The sequence below is a fragment of the Coptis chinensis genome, chromosome 7 (genome assembly GCF_015680905.1).
Source record: "Coptis chinensis isolate HL-2020 chromosome 7, ASM1568090v1, whole genome shotgun sequence".
Lineage (NCBI taxonomy): Eukaryota > Viridiplantae > Streptophyta > Magnoliopsida > Ranunculales > Ranunculaceae > Coptis > Coptis chinensis.
The window spans coordinates 33,017,772-33,037,811 of NC_141462.1; the positions used below are offsets into that span (position 1 = coordinate 33,017,772).

Below are 20,040 nucleotides of genomic sequence, written 5' to 3' on the forward strand. Positions count from 1 at the left end.
AGTTTCAGTTGTATCCTCTGCTTCAGTTAGTTCAGGTTCAATGTATAACCAAATTTCATCAATCAGCCCTTCTAACCGTACTCTTCACCACATATACTAGTCACCACAGCACAAAAAAATTATGCAATAATTAGGTAGTCTTCTTGCCTAAAAAATCCTGTATGTTCTGACCACTCCCTGTTAGCATTAGTTTCGTTAGTTGGTATATCAAGGACTTGTATGATGTCTCTCTGCAACTCCTTGGCATAACTGCACTGTTTTATTTCTCAGGCACTATGAAAAGGCAACATTCTGAGGGAGGACTCTCTTTTGGATCAATCAGAGCAGAGAGGCTAAATGCAGAAGAGATTCCTCGGATGCACTAGTCTACCCATACAAGTTAGGCCTGGTCTACCACGAGAATATCCTCATAGGGATGAAGGTTCCGAGACCGTTAGATGTGTGATCCAACAGTCCGAAAATCAAAAACAAAAAGGAAGAGAGAGAATGTGAGTTTGTTTTTTATTTTCAGACCGTTGGATCACACATCCAACGGTCTCGGATCTCGTCCCTATGAGGATATCCTCGGGGTAGACGAACTCTACAAGTTAAGAACATCTGACTTAATAGAATGTCAATTAGGTGCAATGTACGCTGATTTGGCAGTGTAAGTTTCTGTACGGTTAACTACCCCCTAATTGGATGACCGAATTAGGATTTTTCCCTACTAGATGGGAAATTAGCCCCCACACACACACACAAACACACCGTCAACTTGAGTTGACCATTAACTTTGAGGTCAAGCTACTGAAAATGACACCACTGCCCTCACCATTTTTAAGAAGTAAACCTTCAATTTTACATAGGTGAGGGCAGTGGTGTTAGTTTTAGTTGCTTCACCTCAAAATTAACAGTCAACCCAAACTGACCGTGTGTTGGGTGGGTGGGTGGGTTGCAATAAGGCGTGTCCATGGGAATGGATCTTTGTGTGCTGAACTTTTCTCCTCATTTCTTGATTTTCTTGGTAAAGGATATTTTCAGTTCATCTCCATGTTTTATAGTTTGAATACTTTTGATGTGAAACAAAACTGTTGCTATTAAATCTGAATTTATGGTAGTGGTTTTATATCTCAATGTGAGATTTGAACTTTTTCTCAGAATGTTATTATGCATCTTGCCATCCTTTGTTTCTCTTTGATCTTTTGTAGTTGGGCACCATTTATCTACTTTGTTTTGGTGAGTTTCAACTTCTCTTTCTTTCTAAATGCGCTTTGACAAAACAGTTATGCACTTATGCCATTTTGTTAGTTCTTTATTCCACCAACTTTATACAGCCTTTTGGCCAATTTCCCAGTTCAGTTTCATATCTTTTTGGGCCATTATGCCATCATTTCTTGGTTAAATACCACAACAGCACCTACGTCAGAATCTGGCTTGCCACTGATCTTTGGTTTATCTTTCTAGTATATATATGTAGTAACAGAAGCACCTCTATTTGGCTTTCCTCCCATACTTCCTTCTTCAGTCATCATGGAGAAGTTGTTTAATTGAGTTTGACCCATCCAATAAGCTCGTGACTTCTAAGATGAAAATGGTTATTTGCCACAAGACTAAACACCATGCCAGTATGCCACACAACGCACACAAGAATTACCTTATCCTCTATCTAAGATAAGACGTACACAAAAATTGCCTTACCATATTACTATGTCCCTATGTAAGGAACATGTCCTGCATGTGCGGTCTACAAGATCTTGCACAGCATGGAACTATTTAAAATTATTTCTTATTGATTTCTTAGATAAGGTTCTAGAATATTCCTTGAACAAAAAAGACAAAGAAAGTTACCATAAACCCTACAACAATCTTTAACCGTTGATCCTCAACAACAAAACAAACATCCTTATACTTCCGATCCCCACCTACCTCACTTGACACTTCCCTTTTGCCACTCTCTCTCTCTCTCAGCTTCTGAAACAAGAAGACCATAACGCCATCAACGAGAACAAAAAAATGGAGAAGCTACCAAAGGAACTCACAACCAACATACTTTCAATAGTGCCGGCCCTGACATTTTGGTGGCCTAAAGCAAGGCAATAGAATGTGGCCCTATATGCGTTAATGTTATCGATTTTTTTTTTTTAATTTGTGTTATTCAATATAATCCAAGAGAGAGCAAGTGAAGTGATTTTGTTATTTGACAGAAGAGTTTTATTTGTTTTTTTAGATATAGATAAAAGTTTGGGTTTTTTAATTGTGAGTTGGTTTAATGTTTTTTGTTTTTTTTATAATTGTTTGTAATGAGTGGGGGTAAGTATTGCCAAAGAGTTTAATAAGGAGTTAGGTTCTCGGGGATTGTGAATGATTTTGTTCTTTGGCAGAAGAGTTTTATTTGTTTTTTTAAATATAAATAAAAGTTTGGATTTTTTAATTATGAGTTGGTTTAGTGTTTTTTTTTTTTTTTTTGTAACGAGTGGGAGTGGGGGTAAGTATTGCCAAAGAATTTAATAAGAGTCGGGTTCTCGAGGGGATTGTGAGTGATTTTGTTATTTGGTAGATGAGTTTTATTTGTTTTATATATATATATATATATATATATATATATATATATATATATATATATATATATATATATATATATATATATATATATATAAAAGTTTGGGTTTTTAATTGTGAGTTGGTTTAGTGTTTTTTTTTTTTTTTATTGTTTGTAATGAGTGGGGTAAATATTGTAAAAGAGTTTAATAAGGGGTTGGGTTCTCGGGGATTGTGAGTGATTTTGTTATTTGGCAGAAGAGTTTTATTTGTTTTTTTAGATATAGATAAAAGTTTGGGTTTTTTAATTGTGAGTTGGTTTAGTGTTTTTTTTTAATTGTTTGTAACGAGTGGGGTAAGTATTGCCAAAGAGTTTAATAAGGGATTGGGTTTTCGGGTATTGTGAGTGATTTTGTTATTTGGCAGATGAGTTTTATTTGTTTTTTAGATATAGAAAAAAGTTAGGATTTTTTAATTGTGAGTTGGTTTAGTATTTTTTGTTTTTTTTTTTATTGTTTGTAACGAGTGGGAGTGTGGTAAATATTGTCAAAGAGTTTAATAAGGAGTTGGGTTCTTGAGGATTGTGAGTGATTTTGTTATTTGGCATATTAGTTTTATTTGTTTTTTTAGATATAGATAATAGTTTGGATGGGTTTTTTAATTGTGAGTTGGTTTATTGTTGTTATTTTTTTTTTTTTTTTTTTGTATTGTTTGTAACGAGTAGGGTAAGTATTGTCAAAGAGTTTAATAAGGAGTTGGGTTCTCGGGGATTGTAAGTGATTTTGTTATTTAACAGAAGAGTTTTATTTGTTTTTTTAGATATAGATAAAAGTTTAGGTTTTTTAATTGTGAGTTGGTTTAATGTGTGTTTTTTTTTAATTGTTTGTAACGAGTGGGGTAAGTATTGCCAAAGAGTTTAATATAAAGAGTTGGGTTCTCAGGTATTGAGGGATTAATTGAAATTGTGTGTTTATTTTTTTTTCTTAAATATGGTTGGTTTATTTTTTGTCCAAAATAAGTGGCAACTAACTAAACTCTTTATTAGAAAATTTATTGTTTTGTGCCGATAATAGTGTGGCCCCTATTTTTTGTTTTGGTTTGGTGGCTCAAAGCAACTACTTGGGTCGCTTTGCCTCAGGGCCGGCACTGACTTTCAAGACAACCCTTTAGGTGTACCATTCTTTCTGACTCATCATTTCCCGAACTCCAACTCACACAACACCTCAATATCCACCCTGACATTTTCCTCCTCTCCAAAGGTGGTGCTAACATCAACAACTTCTTCTATATTGAAGAAAATGATAACCAGGAAGAAATAGAACAACCCAATATCATTAAACTTAAGCCATATAAAACTACTGATAGTAAGTTTATTGCTGATACAATGTATGACATGCCTCAAATCTTGGGAGCTTGTAATGGGTTTGTTTGCATTTCAGAAGTCAATATGTTTAACATTTCATTTCTTCCTCGTAATCCTATATATGTGTTTAACCCCATTACTAAAGAGACTGCTGAGCTTCCTTACTTTACTATCCCTGAACGTGATGTGCCTTATTGGGTTGATGAGGGAAAGAAAACTGACAAGTGTTTGTCTGGGTTTGGGTACTATGATTCTGTTTTTAAGCTGGTTCTTGTTATTTTCACTGCCCGTAATTACGATGCCTAGATTTTTAATAATGAGGTTCAAATTCTTAGTTTAGGGAGTACTAGTTGGAAGAGAAAGAAGGATATTGTTCCTAAGAGGCTTTGTCGAGCTTCTATAGTTCTATCGTCGCCTATGGTTAATGGTTGTCTTCACTGGATCACTACAAGTCATGAGGATGAAGGTTTTCCCCTAAAAGAAGGAGGGAGTCCAGTGATTGTTTCTTTTCATTTGGGTGTCGAAGAATTTGGGTTTGTTCCTACTCCTGAATCACATTTGTTGAAATACCCTTACTATCAGTATGCACTTGGAGAGCTTGAGGGTTGTCTGTCTTTAGGGGAATGCTCATCTGAACCATGTTTTAAGGTGTGGGTTATGAACAAGTACAATGACAAGGATTCTTGGGTGAAGCAATTCTCTATTGAACATGATTCATTATGTCGTGTCGTAGGAAGTCTTTCGAAATATAAATATGTGGAGTTTTTGAAAGTAAACAGGGATGGGGAAGTTTTACTTGTTTGTGGTAACAAAGATTTGGTTTCTTATAACGCTACCAGTGGCTAGTGTAGAATGGTTGGTATTGAAGGGGTTTAGAAAGGGGATAGGCATTTTATTGAGGCACATCCACTTGTTGGGAACCTGATTTCACTAAAATCAGCTTTTGGAATGGATGGCGACACTAGGAAAATCGGAAGGGATGAGAAACTGGACAATCTAAGGTGAAGTATCTTTAAGATGATTGGGGATAGCAGCCACTGATCTAACCACTACACCTGTGGTGGTGGACTAGTGAGGGTAAGCTTTTGAGTCGAACTATATTTAGATTTCATTTTGTTGGATAACTTTATTAACCACCTTAAATGCTCATTTGGTTTTTGAGCCTTGCTCTGCATCTTTTCCTTGAACAGCATATCCTTCAATTGTCTAGACTTTTGATGATCGGAAGTATCTTATTGTAGCTATGTTGGATTGATGTAAACTTTTCTTAGCAACTTTATGTGCTTATTTCTACATTTATGCTAATATTTAAAGTTTCTACACTTATTATCATTTATATTGTTGCTTTATTTTGCTTTATACTTCATATATAATAGCTCACAAAATAAATTGTTGGATGCAATATGTGAAGGCGACATTTGATATTAGAAAATTACAGTGCGAAGACGAGAGAAAGATATAAGTGTCAAGGATCCTTTGAGTTAGAGAATAGTTGTGTTGTCTACGTTGTTGACTTTGGTTAAGTCTTATTCTTTATATTGAGTGAATCTATACTCACTTCTGGTCTTCCTTTTGTTTGGTGGCCTGATAGGCAAAGATAACAAGCGGTAACAACCTCGTAGAAATGTCTTAGGCCGTGCTTCTGTGCTAAATCCTATATAGGGATGTCGAATAGTGATTTTACTAATCCCATTCTTGGACCCAACATCTAATTTACTTTTTTTTATCAAAGTTGTAACAACCTTGTAGAGTTTTCGTTGGCCATACTTCCATAATGACTCATAGGGATGTCTTAGGTTATATTGATGTCACCACTCCCATTCTTGGGCATAATATATTTTTTTCTTTGATCAAATAGATTTATTCAAGGAGAAAACTATGAAACTCTTGTAGAAGTGTAGTGATTCTAGACGCTTTTAGTCCAAATCATATATGGATAGGCCGATAGGGTGGAAATGTCTCCATCCCTGACTTTGAGCTACAATTATGGGACTCCCGAAGGTCATTCTAGCCATAAGAAGGGATACTAATTGCTGCATCCATTGTTGAGAATGTCTGACTTAATAGAATGTCTTTTAATGCAGTGTTAGCTGATATGGTAGTAAACGTATCTGTATGAGATGATTTCTAGATTGTTGTGTCTTACTGCTGTCTTCATCATGATGAGAATGGGCCTTTCATATTTGTGTGCAGTTTTTCTCCTCAGTTCTTGATCATGTAGTATGTTAGTGGTGTTGGGATTACTTTAATCCTAAATATTTATCAAAAAGGAATTAAAAGCACTACACCATAATAGGATATTTGCAACACGCACCTTTTTTTATTTGCAACGGTTATTTACCGTTAGTAAATTTCCAACGCTAAATAAGCGTTGGCAATATTGTAAAGCGTTACTTTATTTGGTTGAATTTTCGGAATTAATTGCTAACGCTTAAAAAGCGTTGGAGAAGTGTTACAAATTAAAAACTTGAAAATTTCGCGAAAGAGGTAAACGAAAATAACGAAATATCATTGAGTTAAAAACGAAAATTTCTTTCTCTCCTCGCTCTCTCTCTCTCACCGCCGCATCCCTAAAATCATCATCCCCTCAAAACTAATTCATCACCGCCGCAATTTTCGGTTATGACAAATAGATCTCGCACTCAAAACTAATTTTCGGTAGATTAACCAGGTTTGTCTTTCTTTCTTCAAAACTTTAAAGTAATATCCTCGTTCTAGCTGTTATTCAATTTTTTTATTTTGTTCAATTCTTCTAGTGATCAATTTCAAAAGAGACACAAATGCATTTTCTTGAAAAGTAGTGTGGCCGTCTTGTACCCCGCTATTGTTTGAACTATACCTCTCAGAAACAAACAAATGCAACTTACAACGGATAAAGCAACATAGACAAGTATGAGAGTGGAGGATTTAACAGGAGACTCAACATCTTTAGATACAGGAGTAGATTGAGCCATCCAGAAATTGCTTCGAATTTGAAGTGCTCACTCTGTATTACCAATATTATTGGGACAAAAGCTCCTCTGTATGCTATAGTGAGATATTTCCAGTACACATGAAAATTAACTCTTCCTTTCTCTCTCTCTTCTTCTTGAACAAGTTGTGCTTCAGTTTCAAGTAGTTCATCCGTATTGGTTTAGTGTATCCATTAAAAAGAAAAGAAAAACGGGCCGTAAGGAAGTTAAATCAGTATAGATCAAACATTTGTGCTCTAGTAATATGGTGAACTGTATTCTGGATTTATATTTGTTTGTGAATGATGATAATATGAGAATTCAGATGGTCTGTTTAGATTTATCTTAATCAAATTCTATTTGTTTTTGAACTATGTTTTAAACAGAAATTTAAGATTACCTTGATATTTTTTGTATGAAGTACCTTACATTTGAGCAGTTGGAAAATGCAGAGGTATGTAGTCCTTGTCGCATCTTTTGTCTCTCTTTTATCTATGTCAGGTTGATTAGTGCATATTGCCACTCTTTTAGCACACTAATTTCTTGTGATTTATTTTTTTTTCTTGACATTTGTTCAATGTCTCAACGGGATGGTCGGAAGGTGTCACTAAATGTGTATGACCTAAGCCAAGGACTTGCACGTCAACTATCTACAAGTTTTTGGGGAAAGCTATTGAAGGAATTTGGTAGGGATCTTATCTTCTCAGTCCACTACACCTTGAGACAATTGTACTACATTATGTTTAGCACATTTAGTTTTGCTATGGTAAGCGTGGAACTAAGAGAAATCTCTTCGAATTACTACTGCGCAAAGATTGCATAATGGATAATGATAATAGATCTACACATATCATTAAATTGGGAAATCTCTTTATTTTTGCATCTTATTTATTTGATGTTTATTATTGATGACTACCGCAACAGGCACACTGGAGTAGTAGTGTATGGTAACGAGTACTACTTTGGCCACTCTCTCTTCTTTAATGGTTCTTTAATAGCAAAACAGAACCTGTATTACCAATATTATTGGGACAAAAGCTCCTCTGTATGCTATAGTGAGATATTTCCAGTACACATGAAAATTAACTCTTCCTTTCTCTCTCTCTCTCTTCTTCTTGAACAAGTTGTGCTTCAATTTCAAGTAGTTCATCTGTATTGGTTTGAGGCTTCTGTTCAGTTGCTCGAATGGCTTCAGTCGGGAAATCAATCCATGTTTTTAATATAGTCCTAGTCATTTTAAGTCTATGGGCTTGTCAAGCTGCTTCTCGAACTCTCAATGAGGCTTCTATGTTGGAGAGATATGAACACTGGATGGTTCAAGATGGTCGTATACAATGAAGAAAACGGAGAAGGACAGGCGTTTTGAAATATTCAAAGAAAATGTTGAACGTATTGAGTCCTTGAACAGGGCTGGGAACAGAACCTACATATTAAGTGTTAACGGGTTTGCAGACCAAACCAATGAAGAATTTAAGGCAGCTCGAAATGTTGCATTTTTACAAGGAGAATATCAAAATTGGGTGATAAAACTTTGATTCCCGTTTCGTTTTGTTTTTGGAAACCAGAATATCAAGACTCTGGTGAGTTGTTAGTAGTTGCACCATGACTTAGCTCCTGTCTTCCTTGACTGTGATTGAAGGGCGGTGGTGTGTTGGTAACAACATGGCTCAGCTCTTCACTTCCTTCACTGTGAGTGTAAGACTGTGGTGTGCCAAAAGCTTGGCTCAGCTCATCCCTTCCTTGATATCTATGTCTTTTTTGTTGCATAAAGGGAGGATAGGTATATGGTGCACCAATATTCCGATTCTCAACGGAATGTATATCATTGCTTATCGGATATTATTTATTGTTTGGTTAGGACTTAGGAGTCAGGTTATTTATTGTAATTTTTTTATGTTGAGACAGGATGAATCTGATGAGATGTTGAGCAGAGGGTTTAAAGATCAAATTTATGACGTTCTGAGATATCTTCCACCGTGAGCTTCGGGTAATTAGTAGGTCTTACTGTCTTGCTTTGATAGGAAACCTTAATAGAAGTGACGACTTAACGTCTTAGCTACTTAGTCATGCTATAGTCGGTTTGTGTAGATGTTTGATATTTTATAGCCTAATATGTCATTGTATCTTGGATTATTTAATGTATTACACAAACCACTTCATATGGTCTATATTGGAATGCCATAGTCTTGTAGTGCCCTTAGTGGTGAAAGGATTTTACTGCCTGATCACCTTTCAATACCCGTTCCTTGTCGTGCATACCATATATCTATAATGAGCTCTTAAGGTTTAGATCCAAAATCCTATTACGGTGCAGTTAGTTACTCATGAAATGGCACTTGTGTATATGCAGGTCATCTTGATCTCTGCAACCCTTCCACATGAAATTTTGGAAATGACAAACAAGTTTATGATAGATCCTGTTAGGATCCTTGTTAAACGTGATGAGCTAACTTTGGAGGTATTTGTTTTTTTCTTGTGGAATTGATCTACTTTATGAGGGCAGCCTTTTCATCTTTATGGCATACTAAGTTTGTTGCTTGTGTTGTTTAATAACAGGGAATCAAATAGTTCTTTGTTGCTGTTGAGAAAGAACAGTGGAAGTTTGAAGTGTGCATTTTACTTTCTTAATTCTATGTACATCACGAAATTATGGCAGTAGACAAACGCAATGGATGTTGCCAACTTTATACAGAAAGAAATCAGGTCACCACCTGTTTTACTAGGACATTCATTTGGGGGACTTATTGTCCAGTCTTACATTTCAAATATGACCAACATACATTTCACAGGTGATTCCTCCTTTTGGCCATTTTATTTGTTTTCCTTAGCTGCCATATTGTCTTTGCATACTGATGGAGCCCTATTGTGAAATATAGGAAGGGGAAATTTGCATCCATAACCTGCAGGAGCAGTCCTTGTCTACTCTGTACCTCCTTCAGGGAATAGGTAATTGTAGATATATACTTGAACGTCTTTATTCATGAATATGATTGACTTCTGACTTGTTCTTTGTTACTATTTTCCTTGGGTTAGTGTGGCGATATCTCTTCTCTAAACCCATTGCAGCCTTCAAGGTATTTACTTGAGTTTTTTTGTAGGAGAAGAGTGCCCATTTGTACGTTTGTTTTTCTGTTACTTTGGGTGGGTTTGCAGCTTGTAATGGTGTTGAGAATGTGAGTAGTAATTCCAAGAGAGTTGGGAGTGGAATGAGTGCTGGTGAAGAGGACTCCCCATCAACAAGTAGTAAATGTAGTAGCAAGAAACTTAAGCTCCACTCTAAGGTAGGTGCTTGTTATAGAGTAGAATCTTCTATTACTTTTTAGTTTAGTTATTGTAAATACTTGTCGAGAATTAAACTCTGGGCTGTTTTTGTTTCAGCCATTTATAGATTGTTTTGTCGTAGATCATGCTAAAGTTCCTCGGAAGCTTCGCTCAAGTATGCCATGTTTGGTGCTCTCAATAAAATGAGAATGTTTATTCAATTTCAACAATGTTCCTGATTCTTTTTCTGTACTGCTTGTTTTCTTGAACATTAGTAGAACTGGATTCCCTAAAAAGTTTGGAATTATTAAAGTGTAAGAATCACAGGTCAAATCTTGAAACTAATACAATGTGATTTTAGGGATGTGCTTGTTGTAAAGCAAAAGTTTGCAAAAAGAATCCGTGTAAAATGTCAACAATTGAGATACAGTCATATGTTGGGCATGCACATAATGGATTGTTTCCATTTTTGCAGATATCTGTTCCGACTTGCAGGGCATCGGGTAATTTGCAAAGTTGATAGGGTAGTTGAATACATGAATTTTGAGCTACCAGAAGAAGTTGGATTTGCATCTTTGTCATGGAATATGCTTCCGACTTCAAAAGCTTTGCCGGTTTGAAACGAGGAGATTGCTTTTAGTAATAGGGATAGTATTTCTTCTTTGTTTTGGTGTTTGATCTTCTACGCTTCCTTATGGAAATGTTTTATTCTCTCTTCCCTTCCGGTAGAATTCCACTACTTGGAAGAAGTAGCTCCTCGTCATTTATAAATGTTTGGTATTTTTTATTGTTTTCTAAAATATGTGTCCAAATCGGATGGGTGATTCTCAATTTTCTTTCAGCTCTGTATGTCTTCAAGTTTGATGAGCTTATAATATGAGAAATTATTTTTTTTTATTAGCAACCCATTAGCAACGGTTTATAACCATTGCAAACGAATTTTAAATTATTTTTTTAAAATTAACTAACAACTTTGCAACGGTTAAAAACCGTTGGTAATATTTTTAACAAATTACTAAGCGTTGGAAATTTCTGTTTGCAACGGCTAATAAGCGTTGAAAATTTCTGTTTGCAACGCTTATTAACCGTTGCAAAAATTTCCACCACTTTACCCACGCCATATTTGCAACGCTTAAAAAGCGTTGCAAAAATTATTAGCTATGCTTTTTTGCCGTTGCAAATAGCCTGTTATGGTGTAGTGAAGAAAAATATCTTCAAAGTCGGAATTGGAGATTGACAGTAAAGAAAAAATTTCCAAAGCTGAATCCAAAACTTAGTCTTCAGCCTTCTAGTAGTATTCACCACACAACACACCACAAAACATTTTTGCTTTTATCCTACTTTTAGTTGTACTTTTCCTGGAAAGACTAATGGTCCCTTTCACACAACACACTACAAAACACTTTTGTTTTTCTCCTACTTTTAGTTGTATTTTTCCTAGAAAGACTAATTGTCTCTTTATCCAAAAAGTCATTCTCTTATATAGAGAAACTTTGAGAATACGTAAGTGTGTGTAGTTGGATACACTTAGGATTCCAAGTCTTATCTTAAGAGGACAAGTCCTTGTCATACAAGTACTTGTACTTGATATATTAAAACAATTTTAATATATATCCCTTTAATATGGAAAGTGCCCATTAACAAATCCATATTTACAATAAGGCCCCTAGAACTTTCAAGAAAGTCATTTCCTACCATTAATTATATCTAAGTCTTTCCACCTTTTTTGTATTCACAATTAGACCATTGGGAATTTGTTCTTCACTGTCACACCAATGTCTAATTTACCCAATGTGACATTTAATATCAATTGAGCATTAAGAAACTATTTCTTATACCGGCCGAGTTTGAGCTCAATTAGTTATGTCACAACTTCCTAATACATAACTCCGTAGAGTGGTGGATCCTTTATTAGAATTCGTGATTCAAGACGTCCAACATTCATTACCCAAAACGTTAAGTCTAGTCTATGAATAGACATTACTTTTTAACGTTTCAAAGTAATAAATTTGAGACACAATGAATTTTCACAATTCCTCAAGTCTATGGATTAATTGGTAGAGTGAGATTTGCACACTAACCTTAACAGCAAATTTATAGTGTGTTCTCACTTTGATCCCCTCAATGTCAGTCATGTGACTACACTAATATACAAACTTAGAGTCATACTCAAATGATTGAGATATCATCATCCTATCATATAGCAGTTATGTATATTACAGTCTTATAAGTGAAGCGTCCGACTTCACCCCTAACTGTGAGCATTTTAGGTAAATAGATACAATCAAATCTCCCGCACATGACTCTTCATATGCTTGATTGTACGTTCTAATTCTATTATACCTATTGAACTTATGGTTTCATCATATGATATTAGTTCACCCATATGCATAATAATAAGATTCGGCCCGTGTATTTAATTAAACATCATCATGTATAATCAATAAATGTTCATTGGCTTTGTAAAGGCCAAATATCCCAACAAGTGGTTCCCTCATAGACAAGTCACTAAAACTAGCATTAGGGCCAAAATTACACTCTAATTTATCGTTTGCTTATGGAATAGGAAGGGAACCAAGCTACATTGTAAGTCATGTGAAATATAGGTTAGTTGCAGCACTATTTGCTATCCTTCCTGATGAAAGTTGCAGTTATCTTTCTGGTCTTCAACATGTGTCTCCAAACCCATGAACAATCCCTAAGATACTCCATTGTCAAAAAAAATGCTTATCTTCAAATAGTTGAGAAGCCACTCTATATTGATCAGTAAATACTTTATTAGCTTCCGGTGATTGTTTTGCACTCCCAAATTTCCCTCTTTATCTCAAGTGCTCTTGTTTCTATCCCCTTTTAATCCATCAATTTTCTGTCTCTATGTAAATGTTCAAGAAATATGAAGATGCTTCACTGCTAAGATCTACGTGGTACCGTTTTTTGTTTCGGTCAAAATGTATAAAGATGTGAGTTATCAAGTCTTGGAAAAGATATCAATTGGGATTGAACAAAACATTGGGCCTAACACAGAATCGATCACTAAGAAAAGTGGACATGTTGTTGGATGAATTTAACTGAAGGATGATATTTCGATTATATTAGAGAATATTTAGTCTTATGGAAGTGAGGCGGCTGCACTTGGCAAGAACACTAGCTATATAAAATGGTTCTGCACGTTGTTTAAATATACTTTACGGTTGAAGATGAGCCATCCGTTGGTTGTTGCAATCAGAGGTGAAATATAGTTACATAGTGCTTGTAGGTAGGAGGTTTCCTAGACATATTGTCATTCTTTTAGAGAGTACTATCGTAAGAAGCACAAAAATAAGAAACGCCTGCAGAGTAGAAAGCTCAAATACCCAAAGTTGCGGACAAAGTGACAAACAGTCCAGTGATTTTTGTTGAAGGGTCTTATTGTTATAAGTTTCTGATGAAGGATCTATCTTATGCCATCTCTTCAAGAGTTGGTTAACTAGTTTGTATGACTTTTGATGTGAACTCAAACTTTTAATATGAGTCTGAATGTTATGGTTGTGGATTTAAATCATTATTAATTAGTTTTTTTTTGTCAGAATGTTGATTGTATGTATAATATAAATACATTTATTTATATTGTTTTGATGAGACTTCCATTAGTTTCTAGATGCTTACCCTTTTCAAATCGCTTAGTTACACACTTACACCTTTATTGTTTGTTCCTGTTTATCCCACTTCATTTCTACAGCCTTTTAGTTAAATAAACATCATACTGTGAGTCGGTGATCCAAAGGCTAAACGATCATACAAAGCCAGCACCTACGTCAAAATCTGGCCTGTTTTCAGCGTCATTTTAGACTTTGGGTAATTCACCATGTTGCAAAGTTCACCAGAATCTTGCTTGATAAGTAGAGAAGTTAGAAATTGAAATGCTAATAGAAGCAAGTACAAAAAAAATGTTCACTACAAGATCAATGGCCCAATAATCAAGTAGTGTATTTCTTTGTGCCAAATGTTACACGTACTACTAGTTGTTAATCTGAAAATAAAAATGCAGAATACCAATCATGTTTATTCAAGTATAAGTGCATCTAAACAATATAAAAAAAATCTGGGGTGCGAGCAACAGTAGATTCTGTTTCTGTCATGGTGGCAGAAGTGTAATTTCACAGTTTGTTTTTTTTTTATTATTATTATTTGAGTTTTTAAGGACATAAATGTAATTTTACAATTCTAAAATTTGTTTTTATTTGTTAAACGTGTTGCTTCAATAGGCCCCTGTGTCGGTAGAAAAGTTTACCCATGGCAATTTCAAATTGTTAATATCATCAATTGCAAGGGCAAAATTGTAAGTCTTCTTTTAAAAAAGAAAAAAACAAAAAACAAAAGCAAGTTTGTCAACCTATGGGCTCCGCTCCACTCAACATTAAAAAACATGGTTTTGCCACGTGCACAAAGCTAGTACGTTGTAAAAGAACCATCCTTTTTTGTGGCTTTCTGCCCATACTTCCTTCTTCGACCATTCATGTAGAATTTTTTTGATTAAGCTCCCTTTCAAGTTCTATCAAATCCATATATTTCACACAACAACTCCTGGAGAACCACACCAGGACCAAAGGTGTAGGTCCACAAAAATTACCCTAATACAATACCCCTAATTAAGGGGCAACAAAAGGTCAATATTGGAGTGTGATTTTTCCATATACTATCGACCAAATCTCCAAATCACAAGTGGAAAGACTTCTAGAATATTCCTTGAACAAAAGACAAAATAAGTTCCCCTTAAACCCTACAACAATCTTGACCGTTCATTCTCAACAAAACCCTACTACTCCTCTCACTCTTTTTGCCACTGTGGAAGAATAAGACCACACACCATCAACACTAAGCAAAAGGAAATGGAGAAACTACCAAAGGAAATCACAACCAGCATACTTTCAAGACTCCCCTTTTAAAAACCTATTTGATAATGAAACATGTGGTTGGAGGGTTTATGTCAGGATAATGACAAATAACCACACCATGAAACTCAGAGGTTTAACAAATTAACATTGTTGTGAGGCTGATGTTGAAAATAAGAATCCAATGGCTAATACTACATGGATTGTAGCTCAGGTTGAGAATGATATGAGGATGCATCATGGGAGTTTTAAAGCTAAGGACATCAAGTCAATAATAATGACTAGATTTCAGGTAAGGATAAATTACTGGCAGGCTTGGAATGCATGGAACCTAGCCATTGAGAGGATACATGATAATTATGATTTGTCATATGCTAAAGTACCTAAGATGTGTAGGCAACTATTACTTTTTAACCCTAGAAATATTGCAAAATGTAGTTTCCATCAAAACTATAAGAGTTTTGAATGTTGTTGTATATCTTTCAAGGCATGTATAGATGGATTCATAGTAGGGTATAGACCTCTCATAGGACTTGATGGGTGTTTGCTAAAAGGGATCGGAGCGAGGTATGGGGGTGTTTGTCTGTCAATTATTGCACTGGATGGTAATAATGGGTTGTTTCCTCTAACATTCTATATATGTGGTTAAGAGAACACAGAAACATGGACACATTTCTTGGATATTATGGCTCCACATATCAGTAGGCACCCTGCAAAATTAGCCATTATTTCTGATAAGCAAAAATGGTTAATTAATGCAGTTGTAACTCATTTCCCTCATTGTAACCAAAGATTCTGCTTCAGACACATGATGAAGAACATGAAGACCAAGTTTATTAAAGGCCTGGAACTTGAATTATGGAATGCTACAAAAACTTTTTCACCATCAGAGTTTGTGAAGCTTCTGGATAAAGTTACTAAAAGAGATAACAAGGCAATAGAGTATTTGATGAGTGAACACCCTTCTCTTTGGGCAAGATCTCAGTTTAATGTAACTACTAAGTCAGATCATCTTTCAAATAACTTCACTGAAGTTTGGAATAGTTATATCTTAGAAGCTAGGGACAAGCCAATTGTTAAGATGGTGTCAGCTATTATGGTTTTGCAGATGAAGTTATTGTATGGTAGAAAGGAGAAATGTGAGAGTTGGAGTGATGATGACTTGGTGCCTAGGGTTAAGAATATCATCAAAAAAAGATAAGATGAAATTGGCCCTTATCATGTCAGTCCTTTAGATAACAACACTTACCTAGTGATGCTTACAAGTGGTGTTTGGTGGAATGTAAGTTTAATTAATAAGACTTGTGACTATAATGAATGGGAAGTTACAGGGATTTCTTGCATTCATGTTGTGGCTGTGATCAAGCCAAGGAGATTTCCAATAGCTCAGTAAGTTTTAATTAAACTTTTAATTCATGTTTTCAATTTAATTTATTTTATTTAATTGGGTTAATTGAAGTTCTACTTCATATAGGTTATGTAGTCCTTATTTTATTGCAAAAGCATACAAAACTGCTTGTAGTGGCATATAACACCATACTTGCATGAGGATGAATGACAAATAGTGAGTACCCTACAATGTTTGCTATAATGTTTATAGTTGTTTGTTTGCTACAATGTTTATACTTGTACTCTACAATGTTTGATTGTTTTATATGTTTATTTTTGGTACAACTTATAGAAACTAATTGGGTCTACCCACCAATCAGAACTAGACAACTAGGGAGGCCTCGAGTTAATAGAAAAATGGGTGATGATGAAAATACAAAAAGATGTTTTGGGTGTGGAGAGCATGTCCACAATATTAAGGGCTGTCAAGGTGGACCAGTTGGTGGCAATGATGTCATTAACGCTCAAACTGGAGCCCAAGTTGGAAAAAGAAGAGGAAGAGGTGGGAGACCAAGAACTAGAGTACAAAAGAGTCTTTTTCTTCAAAGACCATTCAATCCTGAAACTGGATCTCAAGTTCCTTAAAGTGAAGATGGGAGAGGGAGAGGAAGGGGAAGGGGAAGGAGTGTTGAATGCCAGAGTGAAGACCAAGTTTTTGAAAGCCAGAGTGAAGGTGAGCCAGAAAGAGGGAGGGAAAGAGAAAAAAAGAAGAGGTAGGGGTAAGGGTGTTCAAACTCAAAGTCAAGGTGAGACAGAAATAGGAAATGATGGGGGTGTTCAAAATCAGAGTCAAGATGAGACAAAAATAGGAAGTGGTGGGGGTGTTCAAAATCAGAGTCAAGGTGAGACAGAAATAGGAAATGATGGGGGTGTTCAAAATCAGAGTCAAGATGAGACAAAAATAGGAAGTGGTGGGGGTGTTCAAAATCAGAGTCAAGGTGAGACAGAAACAGGAAGTAATGGGGATGTTCCAACTCAGAGTAGAGGGATAGGAAGGGAAAGGGGTGGTCGAGGAGGGGGAAGGGCTTTACAATCACAGACTTCACATGCTACAAGGTCACAAGCTCAAGCCTCATGCATTGATGGACAACATGTTAGACCTATTTTGAACATACATGGCATGCCACCCATGCCTCATCCACTAAAGAGAAGGAAGCAACAAGGAATGACATCAACTCAAGCATCATGCACTGGTAGAGCTTCGCAGCCTACTAAAGTTTGGAAACCATGATTGAAGTGTTGGAGTGTTTGATTGGGTATTTTGTATGGTTCATGGGTTGTTTTTTACTTTTTGATGGGATGTTGTTAGGTACTTTTGGGTCCTATGGTCCTATGTTATTCTAGTACGCTATCTTTATGTTGTTTGTGTTCTTCTACTACTCTACTGCAGTAGCGATTTAAGTATTTTTATGTTGTTTGGGATGTTGTAGTGCTATTCTTATGCAGTTATTGTCATATGGTATTGAATGAGTTTGCAGTGCATGTTAGGTGCATGGGTTTGCAGTTATTGTCATATACTTGGTGCATGCTGTTTTGTTTTTGTTATTTTTTTATTTGTTAGGTATGTTACTAGTACTTGTAATTGTAGAATGAATGTGCTGACAAAGAAGTGAAAGTGTTGACAGGAAAAAAAAACAGATAAGTGAATGTGCTGACAAAAAAAAATGTTATTAATTTAGATGTGATAGGTTCTTAATAAGTTGTGTTACATCAGAAACATTGCCCTCTATTTGCATCTTCACAGGGCCATCAATACAAAGCTTCAATTTCCTCTCTTCCATATTTTTCCCTTTTATTTTGTCATGTGCACTTTCTACATTCAACTCTGCTAGAACTTTATCAAACCACTTGAAGCCTCTGCATACAGGGGAACGGGGAACCATTAAAGCTCAAAAACCTTTTTCCTTTGCTATGTTCCACTCCACTTAACTTAACTTTCATGGTTTGTCCACAACATTTGACACAAGGATAGTGTAGCCAAGGACAGTCAGGCTTCCAATGGTCACACTCTCCACAATTAAAACAAGGGCCATATGTGCTACTTGATGGTACCATTTGTCCTTGAAAGCATTAAACTTCAAAATTAAAACAACTTCACACTTTTGTCTAAACCCCCCAAAAATAGATTACATTTTGTTTAAACCCCCCAAAAAAGTATTTCATTTTGTCTAAACCAATAATGTTTTCATTTGACTCTACCCCCATCAAACCAAAATGTGTTTTCAATATACGACGAACCAAAAAGAATAAGGGTAATTAAAGAATCGAAGATAAAAAAATTAGGGATCCTAAAAAGTTAGGAAGATTAAGCAAGAGGAACCCCATAAAATGTTTTCATTTGACTCTACCCCCATCAAAATGTGTTTTCAACAGACGATGAACCAAAAAGAATAAAGAATCGAAGATAAATCCCAAAAATTTAGGAAGATTAAGCAAGAAGAAAAGTTGGGCGTTATCAAGCCTTGCTTGAGCCACCACCACCGCCACCCACCATGACAAATAATGTTGTTACTCTAAGAATTAAAAGCTTTTAAAAAAAATGAGGAAGACGAGTTGTATTTATCAATGAAAGAATGGTCAATTATGTATGAGGGTGAACCAAGGGTTATAATAGGTATTTCATAACTAGTCTTTTTTTGGACAAAGACAAAATTTGATAACGACTCTTTTTTAGGGGTACTTTTGGTATTAGGTTAAATACCAACGAAACTTGGATGGAAGTCAGACAGAGCGGAGGGAAATTGTGCTGTTTACAAATGTGGGGGGTTTATTATAAAGTTGTGACAAAAGTGGGGGGTTTACACAAATTAACCTATATCATATAGGTGCACAAGCGCATATCAGCTCCTAGAGGAGTGGAGGCGAGGACCTCATGTTATTGGGGAAGTTCGGGGCATGGGCTAATACCACTCACACCGGGACCAAACGTGTGGGTCCAATCAAATTACCCTAACATAATACCATGTCCTAAATGCTAAGAGCATCTCCAATGGGGGGATGTAAAATTACGCCTCCACATAGACGCGCTCCACCTAGATGCCATTAGGATTTTACAACTCCAATTGCAAATTATTGTATAGCCCATAAATATCCACTCTCTATTGTTCCCAATGGAAAAATGTAAAAAAGTTCAATTTTAAACTCGGATGACACTTGAAGTGATGTCCGAACATTTCTTTTATTCAGACGTGTTCAAGTGTTGCCCGAGCTATTTATCAACTAATAACGAGATGGGGAATTCTCCACCCCTCTTTCAACTAATAGTTTATTATCTACGGTTTAGCACTTTATTCAGACGTGTTCAAGTGTTGCCCGAGCTATTTATCAACTAATAACGAGATGGGGAATTCTCCACCCCTCTATCAACTAATAGTCTATTATCTACGGTTTAGCACTCCATTAGAGCATCTCTAATGGGGGGGGGGGGGTGTAAACCGTATAAAGTGGAAAGTTTACACCCCAAGTGTCAAAAAACTCTATCCAATATATGGGGATGCTAAACTGTAGATAATAGACTATTAGTTGATAGAATGGGTGGAAAATTCCTCATCTCGCTATCAGTTGATAAATAGCATGGGCGATACTTGAACAGACGTCTGAGCAAAAGAAATGTTTAGACATCACTTGGAGTGTCGTCCCTATTTATTTCTAAATTCATGATTTTAAAATTTTAAATTCGGACGTCATT

General features: G+C 35.7%; 1 protein-coding gene and 1 long non-coding RNA gene across 4 annotated transcripts; both read left to right on the forward strand.

Moving 5' to 3' along the window:
* Positions 1-3,901: 3,901 nt before the first annotated feature.
* Positions 3,902-4,726, forward strand: LOC147487175 (F-box protein At3g07870-like). The gene is made up of 2 exons (XM_086573966.1): positions 3,902-4,169; positions 4,221-4,726. Exons 1-2 carry the CDS (start codon positions 3,902-3,904, stop codon positions 4,724-4,726), a joined length of 774 nt encoding a protein of 257 aa, XP_086430092.1.
* A 4,672-nt stretch (positions 4,727-9,398) lies between these two features.
* LOC147487176 (uncharacterized) lies at positions 9,399-10,580 on the forward strand. Of its 3 annotated transcripts, XR_015202379.1 has the most exons (4): positions 9,399-9,620; positions 9,708-9,777; positions 9,930-10,112; positions 10,210-10,580. It is a non-coding gene; the product is annotated as an uncharacterized LOC147487176 (long non-coding RNA). The 3 variants fall into 3 exon arrangements; XR_015202378.1 differs by having other exon boundaries at positions 9,399-9,777; XR_015202380.1 differs by lacking the exons at positions 9,399-9,620; positions 9,708-9,777 and adding an exon at positions 9,816-9,905 and having other exon boundaries at positions 9,985-10,112.
* Positions 10,581-20,040: the final 9,460 nt, after the last annotated feature.

Bases quoted from the DNA above. Each gene is read 5' to 3' on its own strand.
- LOC147487175 (XM_086573966.1), top strand. From the start codon at position 3,902: ATGTATGACATGCCTCAAATCTTGGGAGCTTGTAATGGGTTTGTTTGC. The intron at 4,170-4,220 runs GTAATTACGATG...TTCTTAGTTTAG, and splicing joins TCTTGTTATTTTCACTGCCC to GGAGTACTAGTTGGAAGAGA.